Genomic DNA, 20878 nt, shown 5'->3' with positions numbered 1-20878 from the left:
TGACTTAATGTTTGCTTGATACACAAATAAACAAAATTGGGGGGGGGAGAACTTTTCTTTTTTTTTTCTCCCATTGAAAACAGAATCCGGGATCAAAACTTTGTCTGGTGATGCTGCCTGTATAATCCTAGAAGGGCAAAAGGTGGTGGGAGACGTGCGCCAGCCGGGACTCGAACCCGGGTCGCAAGATTGGGAACCCTGCATGATGCCCCTACACCACTGGCACAGCTGTCGGGGTCTCAAGAGAAGCAATAGTTATAGCCCGACTTTCTCCTTTCCCATCTGATGGTGGGGGAGGGGCCGAAGAGCACACTGCGCCTTGTGACTAAGGTATCTTATTGCTGTCTAGCCTCAGCTACGGATGCTCAGTTGGGGGAAGCCGAGGGAGAGGCCTGTGCCAGGTCTCTGTGGCGCAATGGGTTAGCGCGTCTGGCTGTTAACCAGAAGGATGGTGGTTCGAGCCCACCCAGGGACGGCCTGTTTAGTGGCATGATTCAAAGATAAAGGCAATGGGTTGAATTGCTGCTCTTCCTCCAGAGGCTTCAATTCCCGATCCTTTTTCTCACTAAATATTCGGCCATCTTCTGCATATATATTTTTTTTACCTTCCAGAGTGCAGACGGAAGAACAAGGCAGACGTGTTCGCAATCAGTGACTTAAGGCGAAAGTGTGTGTGGGGGGAGAGGAATCGCCCCGCATGGGCTGAGCTGCTTCCTTGCAACTGAAGAAGTGCTGGAGTGGCACAAGGCAGCCCGAAGTGGTGAGAGCTCTCCAGGGTCCTGAATCGGCTGCCTGTTGCAAAAATTATTAGGCTACTGGCGTGTTACTTCTAGGAAGGCAAAAGGGAGGAGGGGGAGGGGGAGGAGGAGGAGGAGGAGGAGGAGGAGGAGGAGGAGCTGAAAATCACATCTGACTCACAACTGACAAACTTACCATTAATGCCTTCTCAGTGTCTGGGCAGTTGCTTGAAATCGTTTGCCCACCAAGTAAAATAGGCAGCTCGGTTGAGAAGCAGAAGCATTAAACATAGAGGGGTCTTTGGCACTCGAGGCCAAGCGATGTTAAACGCACAACAAAATGTGGCTGGTTGTGTGGTTGCCCGTGTGGAAAAAAACCAAAAGCGCTTGGGCACATTTTTAACGAGCAGGCAGCCATCTTTTAGAAAACAATAGTCTCCTTTGGTCTCTGCTGGTGTGGGGATGGAAGGCAGAGCCCGCATCTCTGGGGCCGGAGATGCTTCTGTGGCATCAATCTGGCAGTTGACAGTGTGACGCTCCCCCTGCGCCCCCATGAGGGACGGCAGGGTGGTGGGGGGGAGAAGCCAGCCTGTTCTGCATCAGCTGCTACTTCAAAGGGAGCCGAGGGGGAGGCCTCCACCGGTCTCTGTGGCGCAACCGGTTAGCGCGTCTGGCTGTTAACCAGAAGGATGGTGGTTCGAGCCCACCCAGGGACGGCTGTGGGTGCCCCACCCCCTTGACGAGGTGGCCGAGTGGTGAAGGTGATGGACTGCTAATCCATTGTGCTCTGCACGCGTGGGTTCGAATCCCACCCTCGTCGGCACCTTTTCCTCCTGGTTGCAGGATGTGGGGGTGAAAGGATTAGTCCTGCTCTGTACATCGGAAGGGTGAAGAGCAAGAGCGGCCTTGTTATTTTCACCTCGGTTTGTGCTCTTTCGTCATTTCATTTTTGTTGGTCCCTCCAGTTCTATCTAAGGCTATTTTCAGAATTTCTTTCCTTTGACAAGACACATACATCACCACCCAAACTAATCTCTGTTGTGAATATTCTGGGGTTTTTCCCTAAGTATTTTTCACAGACAACTATCCTTTTGTTTTCCAGTACCAGTGAAGGATAACTGCCAGATTGAATTAAGGAACCAAACCACGTTTATATGTCTGGCAATAAGCTACATACATTGACCAGGAAGGCCCCCAGTTATTCTTATTAATCATTAACGATCTCGCTTGAATATTTGTTTTTAATTCCGTTTCATAACAGATTTCTAAACCATCTCTGGATTTCTTTTTGCAAAGAGTGATTGTATAAAAAGACTTCTACAGGCAGTCCTCAACTTACGACCCCAACTGAACCCAGGATTTCTGTTGTTAAGCAAGACAAGTGAGTCTCGTCCCATTTCACAATGTTTCTAGCCACAGTTGTTAAGTGAATCACTGCCATTGTTAACGTTGTTGTTAGCTGCGAAGTCGTGTCCGACCCATCGCGACCCTATGGACAACGTTCCTCCAGGCCTTCCTGTCTTCTACCATCTTCTGGAGCCCATTTAAGCTCACACCTACTGCTTCAGTGACTCCATCCAGCCACCTCATTCTCTGTCGTCCCGTTCTTCTATTGCCCTCAATCTTTCCCAGCATTAGGCTCTTCTCCAGTGAGTCCTTCCTTCTCATTAGGTGGCCAAAGTATTTGAGTTTTAGCTTCAGGATCTGGCCTTCTAAAGAGCAGTCAGGGTTGATCTCCTCTAGGACTGACCGGTTTGATCGCTTTGCAATCCAAGGGACTCGCAGGAGTCTTCTCCAGCACCAGAGTTCAAAGGCCTTAATTCTTTGGCGCTCAGCCTTTCTTATGGTCCACCTTTCACTGCCATACATTGCAACTGGGAAGACCATAGCCTTGACTATACGCACTTTTGTTGACAGGGTGATGTCTCTGCCTTTTAGTTGTTAAGTTAGTTGGTTGTTAAATGAATCTGCCTTCCCTATTTGCTTGTCTGATGGCCACAAAAAGGTGATCACATCACCCGAGGACACTGCAACTGTCATAAATATGAGCCAGTTGTCTTAATTCTGATCACCTGAGTTAAGTGCGAAAAATGTTCATAAGTTTTTTTTTCCAGTGCTGTTGTAACTTTGATTACTCAATGAATGGTTATAAGTTGAGGACTACCTGTACAGAAATGAAGTAGTAACAATAAACAAATAAAACTCTGCCTCCCACTTTATGGGTGGTGCTTAGTGGTGGTGGAGCATGAGAAAGCCCCATGCCAAGAGACCTTTCATTCCCAGCTCTGTTCTTTGAGGCAGCTTAACAGCTCAGGACAGGATGATGGTCTTGACAGGTGACAGATGGATCCTCTGGTCTGATGATTTTGAAGGTCATGAATGATGCAACCTAGAACTAAGGAGAAATTTCCTGACAGTTAGAACAATTAATCAGTGGAACAACAACAGTCTGCAGAAGCTGTGAATGCTCCAGCACTGGAAATTTAAAGAAGAGCTTGGACAACCATTTGTCTGAAATGGTATATGGTGTCAGAATCCATTTATATCACATTCATAAATGTATGTTTAAAACATTATCCCCCCCCCTCATGGATTCTGCCATATCCCGAGGAAGGAGGAGCGCATGTGGATTCAGCCTGCCTTAGGTTATTTCAAAGACCAAGGGAACCTTTTGAACTAGGGGAACAAAAGGGAGGGTTAGAGAAGAAGGCATCTGGCTTGTGTCTTCTTTTAATTCTGGAGAGGAAGAAGGCAATAACCATAAAGATTCAAAGTTCCTTTTTTCCCACGAAAGGGATGACACGAAGTAAAATGATGGGGGCTGACCAAATGGGGTTGAGGGAAGTGGGGTTGAACCGGGATCCCTTTATAGAGTTTCAATTTGTAAAACAATACTAAGTCCTGTCTTGTATTTCCACAACCAAGCATGTCCTAGTAAAAATTCCTTTTGGACTAGAACTGACTCCAACAGTTTTTGTTTTCCTAAGACGTGGATTGGGGTGGGTCCTGACATAGGGTTTCCTGCCTGAGCAGGGGGTTGGACTAGATGACCTCCAAGGCCCCTTCCAAATCTGCTATTCTAATCTATTCTGATGGTTTTCTCATTTGCTGCTTCAGTGAAACTACAGCACAGGACAGTATTAATAATCCCCAAATGGCAAGTGGAGAAGAAAAATTGTGCAATAGTGGTAGATGAACCCCAAACCATAGTCCTTCCTACCACATTGTTGGGAGTGCAGCTTTCATATTCTCCAGATGGTGCAGCTTCGGTTGACTTGAGTTTTTGGACCCACCCAATCAATGTTCTGAACTATGGTGCTGGAGAAGACTCCTGCGAGTCCCTTGAACTGCAAGGCAATCAAACCGGTCAGTCCTAGAGGAGATCAACCCTGACTGCTCTTTAGAAGGCCAGATCCTGAAGCTAAAACTCAAAGACTTTGGCCACCTAATGAGAAGGAAGGACTCGCTGGGGAAGAGCCTAATGCTGGGAAAGATTGAGGGCAAGAGAAGAAGGGGACGACAGAGAATGAGGTGGCTGGATGGAGTCACTGAAGCAGTAGGCGTGAGCTTAAATGGACTCCAGAAGATGGTAGAGGACAGGAAAGCCTGGAGGAACGTTGTCCATAGGGTCGCGATGGGTCGGACACGACTTCGCAGCTAACAACAAATCAATGTTCTGATGGCCAAATTCTAGGTGGCCAAGATTTGTCCTTAACATCTTGGGGTGGGTGGATGGGAACCACACTGGATGGAGCAATGATGTGCCCACACGACATAAACACAAATAGGAAACTAGGATTTCCAATGATTTTTTTTTATTTCCTCTGCATGGCTTGTTTGAACTAAATCAAGCCAACCCAACAGTTATTTGAGTGGTGGAATTATCCAGCCAGAGTGAGGGGTGGATAAAAGACACTAGTGGGCTTGGAATTTATCCAGGGAAGGAAGCCACAAAGGTCATACCCTCCCTAAAAATCTCTGAAGACTTTATCTTCCTGTTCCCAACAGAATGCAGCCAGTCTGGCCAGATTGTTTTAACAGCCAACAAAGCCACAACAAAGAAGCAACTCTGGTCAGTTCAGTGTCATCCTGGTTCTTTGAGTCTAAGGGTGTGACACATTTTGGCCTTGTTCTGACCGATCATTTTGAAGAAACTGATTGCAACTGAAATGTCATCACTTGAGTTTTTTGGGGAGGGGGAGGGTTTGAAACAGGGTATACAAGTAGTCCTCAAGTTACAACAGTTGAGACCAGAATCTCTCTTGCTAAGCAAGTGCTTGAGTCATGCCTCATTTCACAATCTTTTGGCCATAACTGTCAAGTGAATCATTGCAGTTGTTAAGTGAACCACGTTGTTCTTAAACAAGTCTTGGCTTCCCCCATTTGTAGGAAGCCATCTGGCAAGATTCAAGGTACTAGCAATGGTGTTTAAGGCCCTACATGGCAGGGGTCCGGAGTACCTTAGGGAGCACCTGCTGCCGGCATCAACTTCCCTTCGCCCTGTACGTTCCCACAGAGAGGGCCTCCTCAGGGTGCCACCGATCAGAGAATGTCGATTGGTGGCCCCCAGGGGGAGATCCTTCTCTGTGGGCGCCCCGGAGCTATGGAATCAGTTACCGGTTGAGCTCCGGATGGCGCCCGATCTTCGCTCCTTTCGCCGCAATCTAAAAACATTCTTATTCGAACAAGCCGGCCTGGCCTGATGGGGGATTGGTGGGGGGTTTTTATTGTTTTTATTGGTGTTTTAATATTGTATTTACTGTTTTTACTGGGCATATATTTAATCCTTTTTTAATTTTTGTAACTTTGTATTTTTTATTCTTGCCCTGTTCACCGCCCTGAGTCCTTCGGGAGAAGGGCGGTATATAAATATTATTAAATAAATAAATAAATAAATTGTAGATAAGTGATCACACCACACCGAGATGCTGCAGCCATCAGAAATTCATGCAGGTTGCCAAGTTTTGATCATGCGACTCTGGGTACGCTGTGACAATTGTAAGCGCAAAGGCCGGTCTTTTATCAGTGCTGGCGTAATGTTTTTTTTTGTATTTATTTTCATTGATCCACAAGAATAAAATACAAAGCAGAAAAACAAACATCCGACATTAACGAAGACGAAAAAGGAAATTATTTGTGTACAAAAGAGAAGGGGAAAAAAACCAACCCCCAAATGTCGAATATATCTAACCTTAAACATAAAGAATCCACCCTGGCTGGCTTGCTGAAAAATAAATACAGGTAGTTCTCAACTTACAGCAGCTCATTTAGTGACCATTCCAAGTTACAACGGCCCTGAAAAATGTGAGTTGTGGCGTTTTTCATAGTTACGACCTTTGCAACATCCCCAGGATTATGCGATCAAAATTCAGATACTTAGCAACTGGTTCATATTTAGGACCGTTGCTGTGTCAAGTAGTCCCCTTTTACGACCTTCTGACCAGTAAATTCAATATGGAAGCCAGATTCATTTAACAACCAGGCTACTAGCTTATCCACTGCAGTGATTCACTTAAGAGCTATGCAAGAAAGGTCGTAAAATGGGGCAAAATTCCCTTAACAAATGTCTCGTTTAACAAGATAAATTTTGGGCTTAGTTGTGGTTATACGTCGAGGACTACCTGTATATTAAAAAAAAACGGATGGGTTCTCCTTCCCTTGCATAACAGGTCTAGAAATAATCATGAACTTTCCCATCCTTATTCAGTGAAAGTACTGTATTAAATAAACAGATATTCCAGATGAAAGAATCTTTCTATCTAATAATCAAACAGAACCAACATCTAATGGGCTGTTCTAACTTTCAACAGGCTACAACGAATGGTTGTAAGTTGAGAACTATCTGTACTTATTTTTTAAACTGAAAGTTAACCACTGATCTATGTTTGGTGTGAGAAATGCAAGCTTCAGTAAGAGACTGGGCAATTGGTGTAATTCCAGTGCTGACATATGTATTGACTTGGAAAAGTCACAGAGGCAAAAATATTCTAGCTAACCTTTTCCCCTCACCTTCAATTATGGATTGCCTTGATCATAGTACAGGAGTCCTTGACTTACAACCCCAACTGAGGCCACAATTTCTGTTGCTGAGCCAGGCAATTGTTTTGTCCCATTTTACACAACTTTCTTGCCACAACTGTTAAGTGAGTCACCGCAGTTGTTACATTAACGTGGTTGTTAAAGTAAATGTGGGCTTCCCCATTGATGTTGCTGGTCAGAAGGTTGCAAAAAGGCGATCACATGACCCTGGGACACTGCAGCCGTCATAAATATGTGCAGTTGCCAGGCGTTCAAGTCTTGATCATGTGACCATGGGGATATTGCAATGGGGCGAAAAACAGATATAAGTCAACTTTTTTCAGTGCTGTCGTAACCCTGAACGACCACTACACGTATTGTTTTAAGTCGAGGACTACCTGCATGTCTATGATCTCTCTCCCAGTTTTGCTCCCCAATGGGTGTTGAGATCTGATTTTCCCTCTAAGTGATTCTCACCGCTTGAGCTCCTGAATGGATTGACTCCTGTATGAATGCGTTCGTGTGTCATCAAGCCGGACTTCTGACAAAAGGTTTTCCCGCAGCGGGTGCACCGATACGGTTTCACTCCGGTGTGAATTCGCTCGTGGGTGATTAGGTTTGACCCGTCAGTGAAGCTCTTCAGGCACACAGAGCACTGATACGGCTTCACTCCTGTGTGGATTCTTTCGTGAACCCTCAGGACCGCAGTGGTGCGGAAATTCTTCCCACAGCTGGAACATCTGTAGGGCTTCTCCCCCAGGTGGATCTTTTCGTGGACGCTCAAGGTTCCCTTCTGACGGAAAGTCTTCCCGCACGTCAAGCATTCGAAAGGCTTCTCGTCCATGTGGATTTTCTCGTGGATGGTCAGCGTCCCCTTTTGCCGGAAGCTCTTCTCGCAATGCGTGCATCGGTACGGCTTCTCTCCTGTGTGAATCCTCTTGTGGGTGATGAGGTTGGAGCTGGTGGTAAAGGTTTTCTGGCACGTGGGACACCGAAAAGGAGCCTCACTGGTATGAATTCTTCTGTGGGCCTTTAATTGGGCAGATTTATGAAAAGCGGTGCCGCATTCTGTACAAATGTATGGCTTCTCTCCAGTGTGAATTCTTTCATGTACCCGAAAATTGGAGCTCCGCTGGAAACGTTTGCCACAGTGGCACTGGTGGGTTTTATGGCCGGTCCCGTTTTCTTCTGGATCAGAATCACTCTTACCAACAGAAACAACTTCGTCCAAGGTTCTTTGGGGGGAATTCCATTCCGTTTCTGGATCCTCCTGGTTCTTAGGCCTCCCTTCCTCCTTGCAACACTGGGAGGGTATGATGTCTCTTTTTAGTATCCCATTTTCCAGTTCCTCAGGAATGCTCTGATGAAGATGGTTGTCTTGGTTCATCAGTCTGCGATTGTCACCTTGAGGAAGGAAGAGGATCAAGTCTTCAGATAAAGCTCAGGTGACATTCTAGGTCAGGGGTAGGAAACCTTGGCTCTTTTATGACTCGTGGACTTCAACTCCCAGAATTCCTGAGCCAGCATGGCTCAGCTTGGAAACCTCTCCCTTTCCCCTCAGCGTGGCTGGTTCAGGAATTCTGGGAGTTGAAGTCCACGAGTCATAAAGCGGCCTAGGCCAGGGGTAGGCAACCTTGGCTCTTTTATGACTTGTGGACTTCAACTCCCAGAATTCCTGAGCCAGCATGGCTCAGCTTGGAAACCTCTCCCTTTCCCCTCAGCGTGGCTGGTTCAGGAATTCTGGGAGTTGAAGTCCACGAGTCATAAAGCGGCCTAGACCAGGGGTAGGCAACCTTGGCTCTTTTATGACTCGTGGACTTCAACTCCCAGAATTCCTTAGCCAGCATGGCTCAGTTTGGAAACCTCTCCCTTTCCCCTCAGCGTGGCTGGTTCAGGAATTCTGGGAGTTGAAGTCCACGAGTCATAAAGTAGCCTAGGCCAGGGGTAGGCAACCTTGGCTCTTTTATGACTCAGGAATTCTGGGAGGTGAAGTCCATGAGCCAGCATGGCTCAGCTTGGAAACCTCTCCCTTTCCCCTCAGCGTGGCTGGTTCAGGAATTCTGGGATTTGAAGTCCACGAGTCATAAAGTGGCCTAGGCCAGGGGTAGGCATCCTTGGCTCTTTTATGACTCGTGGACTTCAACTCCCAGAATTCCTGAGCCAACATGGCTCAGCTTGGAAACCTCTGACTTTCCCCTCAGCATGGCTGGCTCTGGAATTCTGGGAGTTGAAGTCCACGAGTCATAAAAGAGCTAAGGTTGTCTATCCCTGTTCTACGTCAAAATTCTGCAGGATTAAGGATTCTTCTACAGAGTTCACAAACACTTGCTTTTACCACTACATTAGTTGTGATTCCTTGCTACTGGATTTCATGTAATGTTCCTTAAGCTTGTTTAAACATAAGCCTCTTTGAATGTTTAATCACAGGGCATGTATGCTTTTAGGTATCAAAATACTTCTTGCCGATATGGGCTACTCTACTACAAATTTCATGTTGGAGGTTTATGACACAACCACTCTGTTTTCCAAAAAGAAAAAAAATGCACATTCCTGACCTAATAACTCATGGAGAAGGTAAACTTCAACAGCTTCCCCACCTCACAATATTTTTCTTTGGTGTAAGGAACATTTTGGGGAAGGCAATTAATCATTGTCAGATGAATTATTTTTCATCAGAAGAAGAGTCTATCGAACTTGACTCAGATTGACCCCCAAGATGAGCAGAAAGCTGTAGGTTAAAAAAAAAGGACACAAATGCAAACTCTCATTCTATTTCTGGAGCACATTTGTCTTCCTACTTGTGCAGGATTCAAACCTGGTTCCCTCACATCTACAGAATTATACCCAGTGGTGGGATTCAGCCGGTTCGCACCACTTCGGCAGAACCGGCAGCTAATTTTTTGTTGCCCACTTCTGGAAGCGGCATCCACACAGAGAACTGGTTGTTCACATATTTGAATCTCAGCACTGATTATACCGTGAGGATCGATCAGAAACTCTTGTTTGGATGATAAAGATCGAAGATGAAGTATTCAACACTTGGGGCTGATCAAATGCAGCTCACCCTTACCAAATGAACTCGGGTCTTTGTCAATGTCCAGCTTCATGTCGTCGGACAGTTGCCATCCCCACGAACCTAGTGGTAGAAATGGGCTTCCCTGGGAAGGCTCCTTCATTGCCCCCATCTCCAAAGGACCTGGACTCTGAAACGACACACAAAAAATTATTCGTTGGAACAAAATCCATCAGCTATGACGGGAATAGGCAAAAGCTGCACATGTCAGTCTTCCCATCTTTCTCTCAGTGTGGGAGGGGTGGGGGAGATTAAAACAATTTCTCCTTCAGTTACTCTGAATGGAAGCAGGAGACTGGAGAGCAGTGGAGAAATAGTGTTGGTGTCACAAACATCCTTCTTGGTTCGCAATCGACAATCAGTAGGCAGGTACGGGTGACTGATGGTTTATTTCATACAGGCAAAAGTCAGCGCTGGGAGTGAACTGCTCCCAGCGCTTTACATAGCCTCCCTGCTTCATAGCCCCACCCCGTCTGCAAGCCAGCATCCGGCGTGAGTTTCGTATAAGCGGCAGTCCGGTCCCATGCTTCCTCCCCTCGCAACGGCTCACATCTCAGAGCAGTCCTCAGGTAGAGTCTCTTCCTTTCCTCGTCCTGGTCTGGCACCGCTCCTAGCCTCCAGGACCCGGGAACAATGTCGGTTAATGTAAAAAAAAACCTCCTTGCTATGGCGTCACTGTCCATCCTTTGCACCCCCGCCCCTGTGGCTCAGAGCCATAGGCCACGGGGATTCCCCTCCCCACAGCCTCTGTGGGGATTCCTCTCCCCGCAGTTGCCACGCCACGGCCTGTGCTGGGCTCCCACCCGGAGCTGCCCCGAACCCCGATCCAGAGCTGTGTTAGTCTTTGCGGCAGTGTTGCAGGCTCCAGCGCCCAATAGCTGATGGCCTCTGGCGCCAGCCCCGACACCAGCTGAAGACGTTCTGGCCACAGAGTGCTGCGTTGGGCTGCCCAGCATCCCAAGTGCTGAACAGCTGATGGCCTCCGGCATCGGCCCTGATGCCAACTGGTGATATCCCGGCTGCGGAGTGCTGCATCAGGCCGCCTGGCGTCTCCAGCGCCAAACAGCTGATGGTCACCGGCATCGGCCCCAACACCAGCTGGAAATGTTCTGGCTGCGGAGTGCTGCATTGGGCTGCCTGATGTCCTGGGCAGATGGAGGAGGGCATACAGGGAGGCGGCGGTTCAGTGCTGGATTTTTCCCCCCCTCCTTTGAGTGTCGGGCCCACAGGGCTCAACAGGCGGCTCCCTCTACCAAGGCTCCACCTGGAAGATAAGAAGACTCATATGAGTGGTCGTCTGTCCTGGTGGGCGGTTCAGCTGACCCCCCACCCAGTTTACCAGGGTACTGGCGATGGAATGCTCGTACCAGGCGAGGAGCACAGATGTCTGCCTCCCTCACCCGTGATGCCTTGATAATGGGATACCCCTTCCATAATACCAAGTATTGCAGGTTTCCCCGTCAAATCCGGGAGTTCAGGACCTCCTGAATCTCATAATGATCATCTGAGTCAGGCCCTGGTTCCCCTTGCATGGGTCTCCGGGAATGCTCCTCAACTGGTTACAGCAGACTGCTATGAAAAACAGGGTGTATTTTCCCCAGGAACCTGGGTAGTCATAGTTGGACGGTCACTGGGTTGATGACCTGTACGACCTGAAAGGGCCCTAGGAACTTCGGCCCGTTTCCTACAAGGCACCTGCAGCTGCAGGTACTTCATGGAAAGGTACACCAGGTCGCCCACCTGGAAGGGCTTCTGGGGCCTCCTTTTTCTATCGGCCTGCGTCTTTGTGGTCTCCCCGGATTTCACTAAGTCCTCCTTAACTGCACTCCACACACACCCCACGTGCATCATCCATTCCCTGGGCTGGCAGGGCAAGGGATCCCCTTGGTTGTACTCAGGTAGGGGAACAAAGTCTCTGCCAGGGACCACCCGGAAAGGAGCAAACCTGGTGCTACTATGCACCACATTATTATATGCCACTTCTGTGAATGCCAACAGGTCCACCCAGTCCATTTGCTAGTATGACACATAGCTTCGCAGGTAGTGTTCTACCATGGCATTTGCCCATTCTGCTGCCCCATTGGTACTGGGATGGTACGCCGAGCTGGGACCCTGGGACAACCTGATGAACTTGCGCCAGAAGTGAACCGTGAACTGCACCCCCCCGGTCCGAGATGATCTGTCGGGGTACTCTATGCAACTGTTACATGTTTGTAATGAACAGCTTCCTAGTAGACAGCAACCCTTTACATGGAACAAAGTGTGCCAGCTTGGAGAAGAGGCCCACGATGGTCCAAATAACCGTGTAGCCATGGCTCTCCGGCAACTCGACAAAATCCATCGCAATGTTCTCCCAGGGTCTGGTTGGGTCTGCCACCGGCTGCAACAACCCCAAGGGCCTCCCTGTATGGGGCTTTTTAGTGGCACAAATGTGGCACCCCCAACATAGGTCTCTATGTCCGCCTTCATCCATGGCCACCAGAACTGACGCCTTTCCAAATGTAGGGTCTTGAGGAACCTGAAGTGACCCGCTTGTTTTGCATCGTGGCACCATTGGAGCACCCCCTGCCTCAGTGCTTGCAGGACATAGAGCTCATCACCATGCCAGGCCAAACCGTCCCGTTTTGTTAGCAGATCTGGATGGTCCCGTAACCAAGGTTCGTCCTGGAGCACTGTCTGCAGCTCCTGCACCAGGTCACTCACTACAGTACGGGTTACCGCCCTCACAACGGCTTGGCAGTAAGGGGGCATAATCGCCTGCACCACCTCCTCCCGCTTGCTGTTATATTGAGGCAGTCTTGACAGGGCATCGGCCAAGAAATTCGTCTCCCTTGGTACCTACTTTAGCTGAAAGCGGAACAGCCAGAAATACTGTGCCCATTGGATGTGTTTAGGGGAGAGGCATCTCGGTGTCTGTAGTACTTCCAGGTTTTTATGGTCTGTCCAGACCTCAAATAGTTCCTTTGCCCCCTCCAGAAGGTGTCGCTATGTTGAGAGCGCCCACTGCACAGCAAACGCCTCCTACTCCCAGACAGCCCATACTCATTCGGTTTCTGTTAGCTTTCGTGACGTGTAGGCACAGGGTTGCAGGGACCCCGGACTGTTTCTCTGAAGTAATATTGCTCCTACAGCGATGTCACTGGCACTAGCCTGCACCACAAATGGTAGATCAGGGTCTGGATGGAGCAGAACCAGCTCCCTCGCGAACAAAGCTTGCAGAGTCTCAAAGGATGTCTGCCATGCCATAGTTCATGCCAGCAGCTGACCGGGGCGTGGCTTTGTTGCGGCCTGTCAGGTGTGTAGGTCAGTCAGGGGTAAGGCTACTGCGGCAAACAAGGAGATTAATTGCTGATAAAAATTGGCAAACCCCAGGAAGCTTTGTAGCTGGCAGCGGGTCTTTCGCGCCTGCCACTCCAGAACAGCTTTGACCTTGTTGGGGTCCATTTTCACCCCTGCCCCTGATATCCGATACCCCAGGTAGTCCAGTCGGGTTTGATGAAACTCGCATTTGGACAGTTTCACGAATAGCTGGGCCTTCAACAGCTTTTCCCAACACCTGCCTCACTAACCTGATGTGTTCCTCCATGGTGGTGGTATAGATGAGGATGCCATCCAGGTACACAAGCACCCCACAGTACAAATGTTCATGCAACACTTCATTAATAAGTTGCATGAACACCGCGGGGCCCCCCTACAACCCAAATTGCATGACCCGAAACTGGTAACTACCAAGCAGACAGTTGAATGGCATTTTCCATTTGTCCCCCTGCTTGATACGGACCCTGTAGTAAGCCTCCTGCAGGTCCAGCTTGGTGAATATCTTACCCTTTGCCAGATGGGCCAGGAGGTCCTTCATCAGGGGAAGAGGGTACATATGCTCCACACAAACCCCGTTGATGCCCTGGAAGTCCATACACAAAGGGAGGGAACCATCCTTCTTTTATTTGAACAGGACTGGCGCCACAATACATGAGCGGGCCAGTTGGATGAAACCTCTGGCCAGGTTCCGGTTGACGCAACTCCTCCATCTCCCTGGGAGAGATGGAGGAGTACGTACATTCAGGGCTTGGGCAGTTTTGCTCCCGGTACGTCAATGGTGCAGTCAGTTGGCTGGTGGGGTGGCAGGACGTCGCATTCGTGTTCGCAAACACCTCAGCGAGATCGGTGTACACAGCCAGAAAGCAGTTCTCTTGCCCTGTGCCGACCTGGGCCACCTTTGCCTCACTGCCGTCTTCCTTGGACTCTCTGGGGTCTTAGGCGGTGGCCGGGGACCAACTCCGGCATAGGTTCTGATAACCCCCTCCCACCAAATTGTTGGGCCCCACTTATCTAGCCATGCGAGCCCCAGAATCACGGCCTCAGTCATGCAGGGGACCACAATGAACCGGAGGGTCTCCCAATGGGCCCCCATCTCCATCCTCACAGGCTGTGTTATGAGAATGGCCGGAGGGGCCCCCCAAGGAGGAACCCATCCACCTGTTTGAACCAGCTTGGGCTAACTGCCTCACCCTGATCCCGACTTCGGCTACCACCTCCTTACTGATGAGGCAGCGGGTACAACCGGAGTCAATCAGGGCCCTGTACTCCCCCGTGACCTGTTCTGTGGGCTCGTTAGGGTAATAGGGATGGCAAAGGGGCATATCAGCTCACTCACCGTGGGATCCTCGGCTGAGTCTTCCGCACTGTCATAAGCCACCAGCTGGTATCTGGTGGCGGATGTTGCTTCCCCCATTGCATGCGGCCGTTGGGAAGCATCCCCTTCCGGTTGCTGCACTGCTCGCGACCGTTCCGTGGCTTTCTTGGCTGTAGGGCCGGGTTTCCCAGGGGTCGATGGAATACCTCGAGGAACGGGAACCGAACACTCTGCCGCTCGATGCCCTGGCTGATTGCACCGGAAACACCGGAATGCTGACCGAGGAGGTGGGCCAGAGGACCCCGATACTGGAGCTTGGGTCCTCCCTCCATCGTCCCTTTGCCTCCACGCTGCCCTCCGGGGTGCAGGTGGGTCCTCCGCCTTCCTCTGGAACTCCTGTAGTCCCATGTCCAGTTCAACCACCACCCGGAACCACTCCTGGAGCCGGTTTGGAACACCTCTGAAGACGCATGCCTGGCGCAGATCCCGATCCAGGCCTGCTCGGAAGTAATGAATCAGGAGACGTTCCGGCCACGACCGTAGTCTGTCGACCACTCGTCGGAAGTCACGGATGTACTCCAAGGCGGGCCGACCCTGTTGTTTCAACGTCAGTACCTCCGCCTCGGCCCGTTGGACTCGGAAGACATCCTCAAACCTAGATCGTAGCGCTTCTAAGAACAAACCAGCATCGGCCAGCTCCCTTGCGTGGTCGGTATAGAGGTCCGCCGCCCATGCTGCTGCCTCGTCCTGTAAGCTTGCCGTCACTGCCACCACCATCTCCCACTGGGACAAATAGAACTGTGCATACCGGTCCAAATGACTGATGACGTGGCTAAGGAACATTGCTAGGCGGTCCGGGTTCCCATCAAATGTCACCGGTATCGGTGGTGGACCCCAGGCCATCCCCAGACCCCATGTCCCCAGAGCCGTCCCTGCTCGTGGGTTGTCATCCGTAGGGGGAAAACGGTCACCGGGGCCGGCCACCCGCCAGTCCAGAGCCCCAGATGACCTCGCTGTCTGCCTGGTAGGTACTCCATGCTGATCTGCCAACGGCCTTCCCTCCTGTCCAGACCATGACTGAGCTGTTGGGAGGCCCAGGCTGGGGCTTCCTGCCTGAGGAGTACCGAGGCCAGTAGAAACCCGGAACCTCGGGCTGGCCAGACGAAAGCGTGATGGCTCTGACGGGGCTAGCTGTGTCTCAGCCCGGAACCATGGCACTGTCTCACGACTAGCCTCCAGTCTTGGCCATGAGGGGGGATCCAGGTACCCCACCTCGCCAAACCGAACCCTGAGAATGTCCATGGTCTGTCTTTCAGGTGCCGTGGAATAGTTCCACTTTTCATCGTCCTCCTCCGTGAGAAGCCTCTCCCTCCACTCCATCAGAGGTCCCCCGGCACCCGGTGTAGGTGCCTGGCCAGGATCCGGGAGGGCAAGTGCAGGGCTAAACCACCATTCCCCCGAAGGCACTGAGATCCCTACCTCCTGGGATTCATTCACCGTGGCTGCAGGTCGTGGGTCCCGCACCTTGGGTCTCAACGGTGGCTGGGCATCCCCTGGCTCTGCAGCAGGTGTTGGTGCTGTGGCTCCGGTTGGCTCTCCCTCCTCTGCCACCGGGGCAGCCCCTTGTGTTCCCTCTGCCATTCCCTAAACAGTACAACAGGAATTGGAAAAAATGAACAGGAAAGATAGAGCGCTGACTTACTGTCACAAACGTCCTTCTTGGTTCGCAATCGATGACCAGTAGGCAGGTACGGGTGACTGACGATTTATTTCGTACAGGAAAAAGCACTGAGAGTGAACTGCTCCCAGCACTTTACATAGCCTCCATGCTTCATAGCCCCACCCCGTCTGCAAGCCAGCATCCGGCGTGAGGTTTGTATAAGCGGCAGTCCGGTCCCATGCTTCCTCCCCTCGCAACGGCTCACATCTCAGAGCAGACCTCAGGTAGAGTCTCTTCCTTTCCTCGTCCTGGTCTGGCACCTCTCCTAGCCACCAGGACCCAGGAGCAATGTCGGTTAATGTAAAAATCCCCCTCCTTGCTACGGCGTTGCTGCCTGTCCTTTGCACCCCCGCCCCTGCAGCTCAGAGCCATAGGCCGCGGGGATTCCCCTCCCTGCAGTTGCCACACTGCGGCCTGTGCTGGGCCCCCACCCGGAGCTGCCCTGAACTCCGACCCAGAGCTGTGTTCGTCCTCGTGGCAGCATTGCAGGCTCTGGCACCGAACAGCTGACGGCCTCCGGCACCAGCCCTGACACAAGAATTCTGGCTGCAGAGCACTGCGTCGGGCCCCCTGGCGTCCCCAGGACCAAACAGCTGACAGCCTCCGGCATTGGCCCCAACACCAGCTGGAGATGTCCCGGCTGCGGAGCACTGCGTCAGGCTGCCCGTTGTCTCTGGCACCAAACAGCTCATGGTTGCCACCATCGGCCCTAACACCAGCTGGAAATGTTCTAGCTGCAGAGCGCTGCATCGGGCCACCTGGCATCCTGGGGAGATGGAGGAGGACATACAGGGAGGCAGCAGTCCGGTGCTGGATTTCCCCCCCCCCCAAGTGTCATGCCCACAGGATGACACTTAGAACAGGAGTCTTCAAACTTGGCCCTTTGTGTGCCTGGCTGAGGAATTCTGGGAGTTGAAATCCACAAGTCATAAAAGGGCCAAGTTTGAAGACCCCTGACTTAGAAAGTACCACTCATCTTCAAAAGCTTTGTTCCTTAATTTGATCTGTTATGTAAAAAAAATGGAATTAGAGAAACTCTGTTCCCGAACATTGCCTTAGATATCAGGTACCTTCCAACCACCAAGCTGTACTTTCCTGAAAAAGCAGGGAATGGAAAATGCATTGAACTCCCGTTCTCCTCCATCTTTTGGAGAACCAGTTGAAGACTACCCCCAGAGACTTCACCTCTTCCTCCTGTTTCACTGAACTCCGCTTCGACAGAAACTCCTCCGCCAAGAGCACAGCCCCAGTGCAAGTCTCAGGGCCGTGGGCCCTGACCCAGCTCTGCATCTCCGGAGGCAGGACAGTCAGGAACTGCTCCAGGATCAGCAGTTCCAGGATCTCCTCCTTGGAGCACCTCTCAGCTTTCAACCACTGGCAGCAAAGTTCCTGCAGATGCCTGTAGACAATCCGGGGCCCCTCTGTCTCCTGGTAGCAAAACTGCCGGAAATCCTGGCGCTGCCTCTCCCTGGCCAGGACCTCCCCTCTCAAGAGGGCTGCCTTCACCTTCCCATAGTCTCCTCTGTCTTGGCCGCTAAGGCTGTTGAAGGCCTCCTCAGCTTCTCCTCTGAATCCTGGCACAAGAAGAGTCACCCATTGGTCCTGGGGCCATTTGCAGGCAGATGCAACTTGTTCAAAGGAAGTCAGGAAGGCCTTCATGTTGACCCATGGCCTGGGCTCCTCTACTGTCTGAGCATGGGCCCTCTCAGAGCCAGGAGCCTGCAGGCTCCTAAGGAACTCCTGCCACTGGACTTCCCAGCATTCTTGCAATCCCGCTTCAGGTTTGCATTTCACCTGTTGGAGAGGAGCCAAGCCAGAGGGGGCCTTCATTGCCTCCAGGTCTGACCAGAGTTTGACTAGGGAAGCCCTTTGTTTCTCCTTCCTCAGCTCTGGGTCCTCCACCATCTCTTCGTCCATGGACATGTTCACCTGCACACTCAGGGTCTCCATCACTTAATCCTTCCTTACTACCAGTCCGTGAATCTTTTGCTAAAATCAGCTTTCTAGTCAGCGGCAAACTGGCCTCTCCTGCAATGAAAGAAATAGATATGTAAAAGCATATTTAGAAAGTAATTCTGCCTCAAAGCTAAATTTATATATTTCTAGAGCAGGGGTAGGGAACCTTGGCTCTTTTATGACTTGTGGACTTCAACTCCCAGAATTGGCTGGCTCAGGAATTCTGGGAGTTGAAGTCCACAAGTCCTAAAAGAGCCAAGGTTGCCTAGCCCTGTTCTAGAGTATTGCTGACCTTCTAGATTTCTTGGTTCAAAGACTTTTTAGATTCACACCCATTCCATCCCCTGAATGGTACAGATCAAAGAGATAACGGCATCTTAAATTTAAAACAGAACCAAGTATGTTTTTTTCCTATGTTGCTCACATATGTTAGCAAAGCTCCTGATCAGGGTTTGGGGTTTTTTGGGGGGTTGTTGTAAGTTACCCAGAGTTGTTTGACACAAGATGGTGGCAAATAAATTTAATAATAAAAATAAAAATAAATAAATAAATAAAAGGAGAAACTTAGTTTCCAGCAGGTTGGCCAAAGAAGAAAATGCTTGTTTGTTTTACAGAATCTAGATTTTGCAACTCAGGCAAGCTAGGATGTCAACTATGATTGGGTAGGGAAGGGAGACAGAGAGAGAGAGAGAGAGAGACAGACAGACAGACAGACAGACAGACATAGATGATAGACATAGATAGATAGATGATAGATAGATATAGACAGACATAGATGAAAGATGGATAGACATAGATGATAGACAGACAGACATAGACATAGATGATAGACAGACATAGATGATAGACATAGATAGATAGATGATAGATAGATAGATAGATAGATAGATAGATAGATAGATAGATAGATAGATATAGACAGACATAGATGATAGATGGATAGACAGACAGACATAGATGATAGACAGACATAGACATAGATGATAGACAGACATAGATGATAGGCATAGATAGACAGACAGACAGACAGACAAAGACAAGCTTTCACTCCGCCCAAAACAACAAGGCCACCTATCTTACTCGCAGTTACAGAAACTGACCTCGTTCCGTTCAGAAGTTGGCTAACCAACAACCTCCAATGCCTTCCGCTGCAAAAGCTCGACTTTTGCGTGCCTTGGCGTACAGACGACGCCGGGGCGACACGAAGGTTTCGAAAGGCGTTGCTGCACTCTCGTATTCAGCAACAGCTTGGAAGACACCGGCGCAACTCCCTTCTCTCGCCACTTAGCGCATCCTTCTCTCCAGCAGGCGCGAAGGACTGCTGTCCTCGTCCCGCAGCTAGGAAAAACGGACCTCCCCAAACCTGTTGCTTCCTCCAGAGGAGAAACCGGAGGACCCGAAGAAGCCGGGAATCGCAGCAAAGGTGCGTGAAGTGGGAGGGGGAAGGCAGCGGTGCACGGCGAGCACTCATTTCCGGTTCGGATTCGAATTCTTTTTCGGCGGGAGCATCCTTCCTACGCCTCGCCGAGCATGGCCACTCAGACACCGATTGGGAATCCGAAGTATAAGTTCAGCCTACTCTAGATTGAACGGCTGCCTCTTGGTGGTGGCGCTGGTGGTGAAGCCATCCTCATCCGTCCAAAGTCTAGGACTCTATGATTTTAACCCTTGCCGTTGACAAGGCTGCCTCCCACTTTAGGGTTTTGCCTGTTCTCCAGTCCCTCTGAGCAGACGGAGAAGATGATGGGGAAATGAAGGTCTCGCCTCTGCTCCCAGCTAACATTTTCTATATAAGAACCCCCCCAGGGAGCTTCTGTTACTAACTTCTGGGTCTCCCACTCTTACCATAGTCCAGGATTTTCCTCTACTACATCTATCAAACCACACTGGGTCCCCGATGAAAATATACTATATATATATATCTATATCTATATATATCTATATATATATCTATATATATATCTATATATATATATCTATATATATATCTATCTATATCTATCTATATCTATATATATATCTATATATATATCTATATATATATATCTATATATCTATATCTATATCTATATCTATATCTATATCTATCTATCTATCTATCTATCTATCTATATATATATATATATATATATATATATATATATATAATGTATATATATGTGTGTGTGTGTATATGTATATGTATGTATATATATATATATATATATATATATATATATATATATATATATATAATGTATATATATATATATGTATATGTATATGTATATGTGTATATATATATATGTGTATATGTATATGTATATGTATATGTATATGTATATGTATATGTATATATACACACACATTTACTTGTTTTATACCAGGAGTGGGCAACTATGGCTCTTTTACCACCCGTGGACTTCAATTCCCAGAAATCCTGATCAAACCATGCTGGCTCAGGAATTCTGAGAGTTCCACTGGCTCAGAGAATTCTGGGAGTTGAAGTCCACGGGCTGTAAGGGGGCCATAGTTGCCTAAAAGGTAAAGGTTCCCCCGCACTTGCATGCTAGTCGTTTCCAACTCTAGGGGCCAGTGCTCATCTCCGTTTCAAAACCGAAGAGCGCTTGTCCAAGGAGGTCTCCGTGGTCATGTGGCCAGCATGACTAGATGCCAAAGTCGCACGGAACACTGTTACCTTCCCACCGAAGTGGTCTCTATTTTTTTACTTGCATTTTTACGTGCTTTCGAACTGCTAGGTT

General features: G+C 49.4%; 1 protein-coding gene across 1 annotated transcript; it reads right to left on the bottom strand.

Moving 5' to 3' along the window:
• Window positions 1-1988: 1988 nt before the first annotated feature.
• Window positions 1989-19538, bottom strand: LOC308663001 (uncharacterized protein). The gene is made up of 9 exons (XM_081319144.1): window positions 19238-19538; window positions 17367-18209; window positions 17252-17276; window positions 16585-16947; window positions 16214-16446; window positions 14483-16105; window positions 9826-9958; window positions 7233-8159; window positions 1989-3132 (listed from the first exon to the last, which is right to left on the bottom strand). Exons 2-9 carry the CDS (start codon window positions 18129-18131, stop codon window positions 3011-3013), a joined length of 4191 nt encoding a protein of 1396 aa, XP_081175270.1. The 5' UTR covers window positions 18132-18209; window positions 19238-19538; the 3' UTR covers window positions 1989-3010.
• Between the last annotated feature and the right edge of the window lie 1340 nt (window positions 19539-20878).

The sequence above is a fragment of the Vipera berus genome, assembly GCF_964194415.1.
Source record: "Vipera berus genome assembly, chromosome: 2".
NCBI classification, from domain to species: Eukaryota; Metazoa; Chordata; class Lepidosauria; order Squamata; family Viperidae; genus Vipera; species Vipera berus.
Note: the sequence above shows the minus strand (reverse complement) of the source record. Positions and strands in the feature narration are given on the sequence as shown.

What these genes read in the sequence shown, in the direction of transcription:
- LOC308663001 (XM_081319144.1), bottom strand. Translation starts at nt 18,131, where the DNA reads ATGGAGACCCTGAGTGTGCAGGTGAACATGTCCATGGACGAAGAGATG. An exon ending in CAGTGAAACAGGAGGAAGAG is followed by an intron (nt 17,277 to 17,366) that starts GTGAAGTCTCTG and finishes CTGCTTTTTCAG; the next exon opens with GAAAGTACAGCTTGGTGGTT. An exon ending in TCCATTCAGGAGCTCAAGCG is followed by an intron (nt 3,133 to 7,232) that starts GTGAGAATCACT and finishes ATTTCTCCTTAG; the next exon opens with TTCTAGGTTGCATCATTCAT.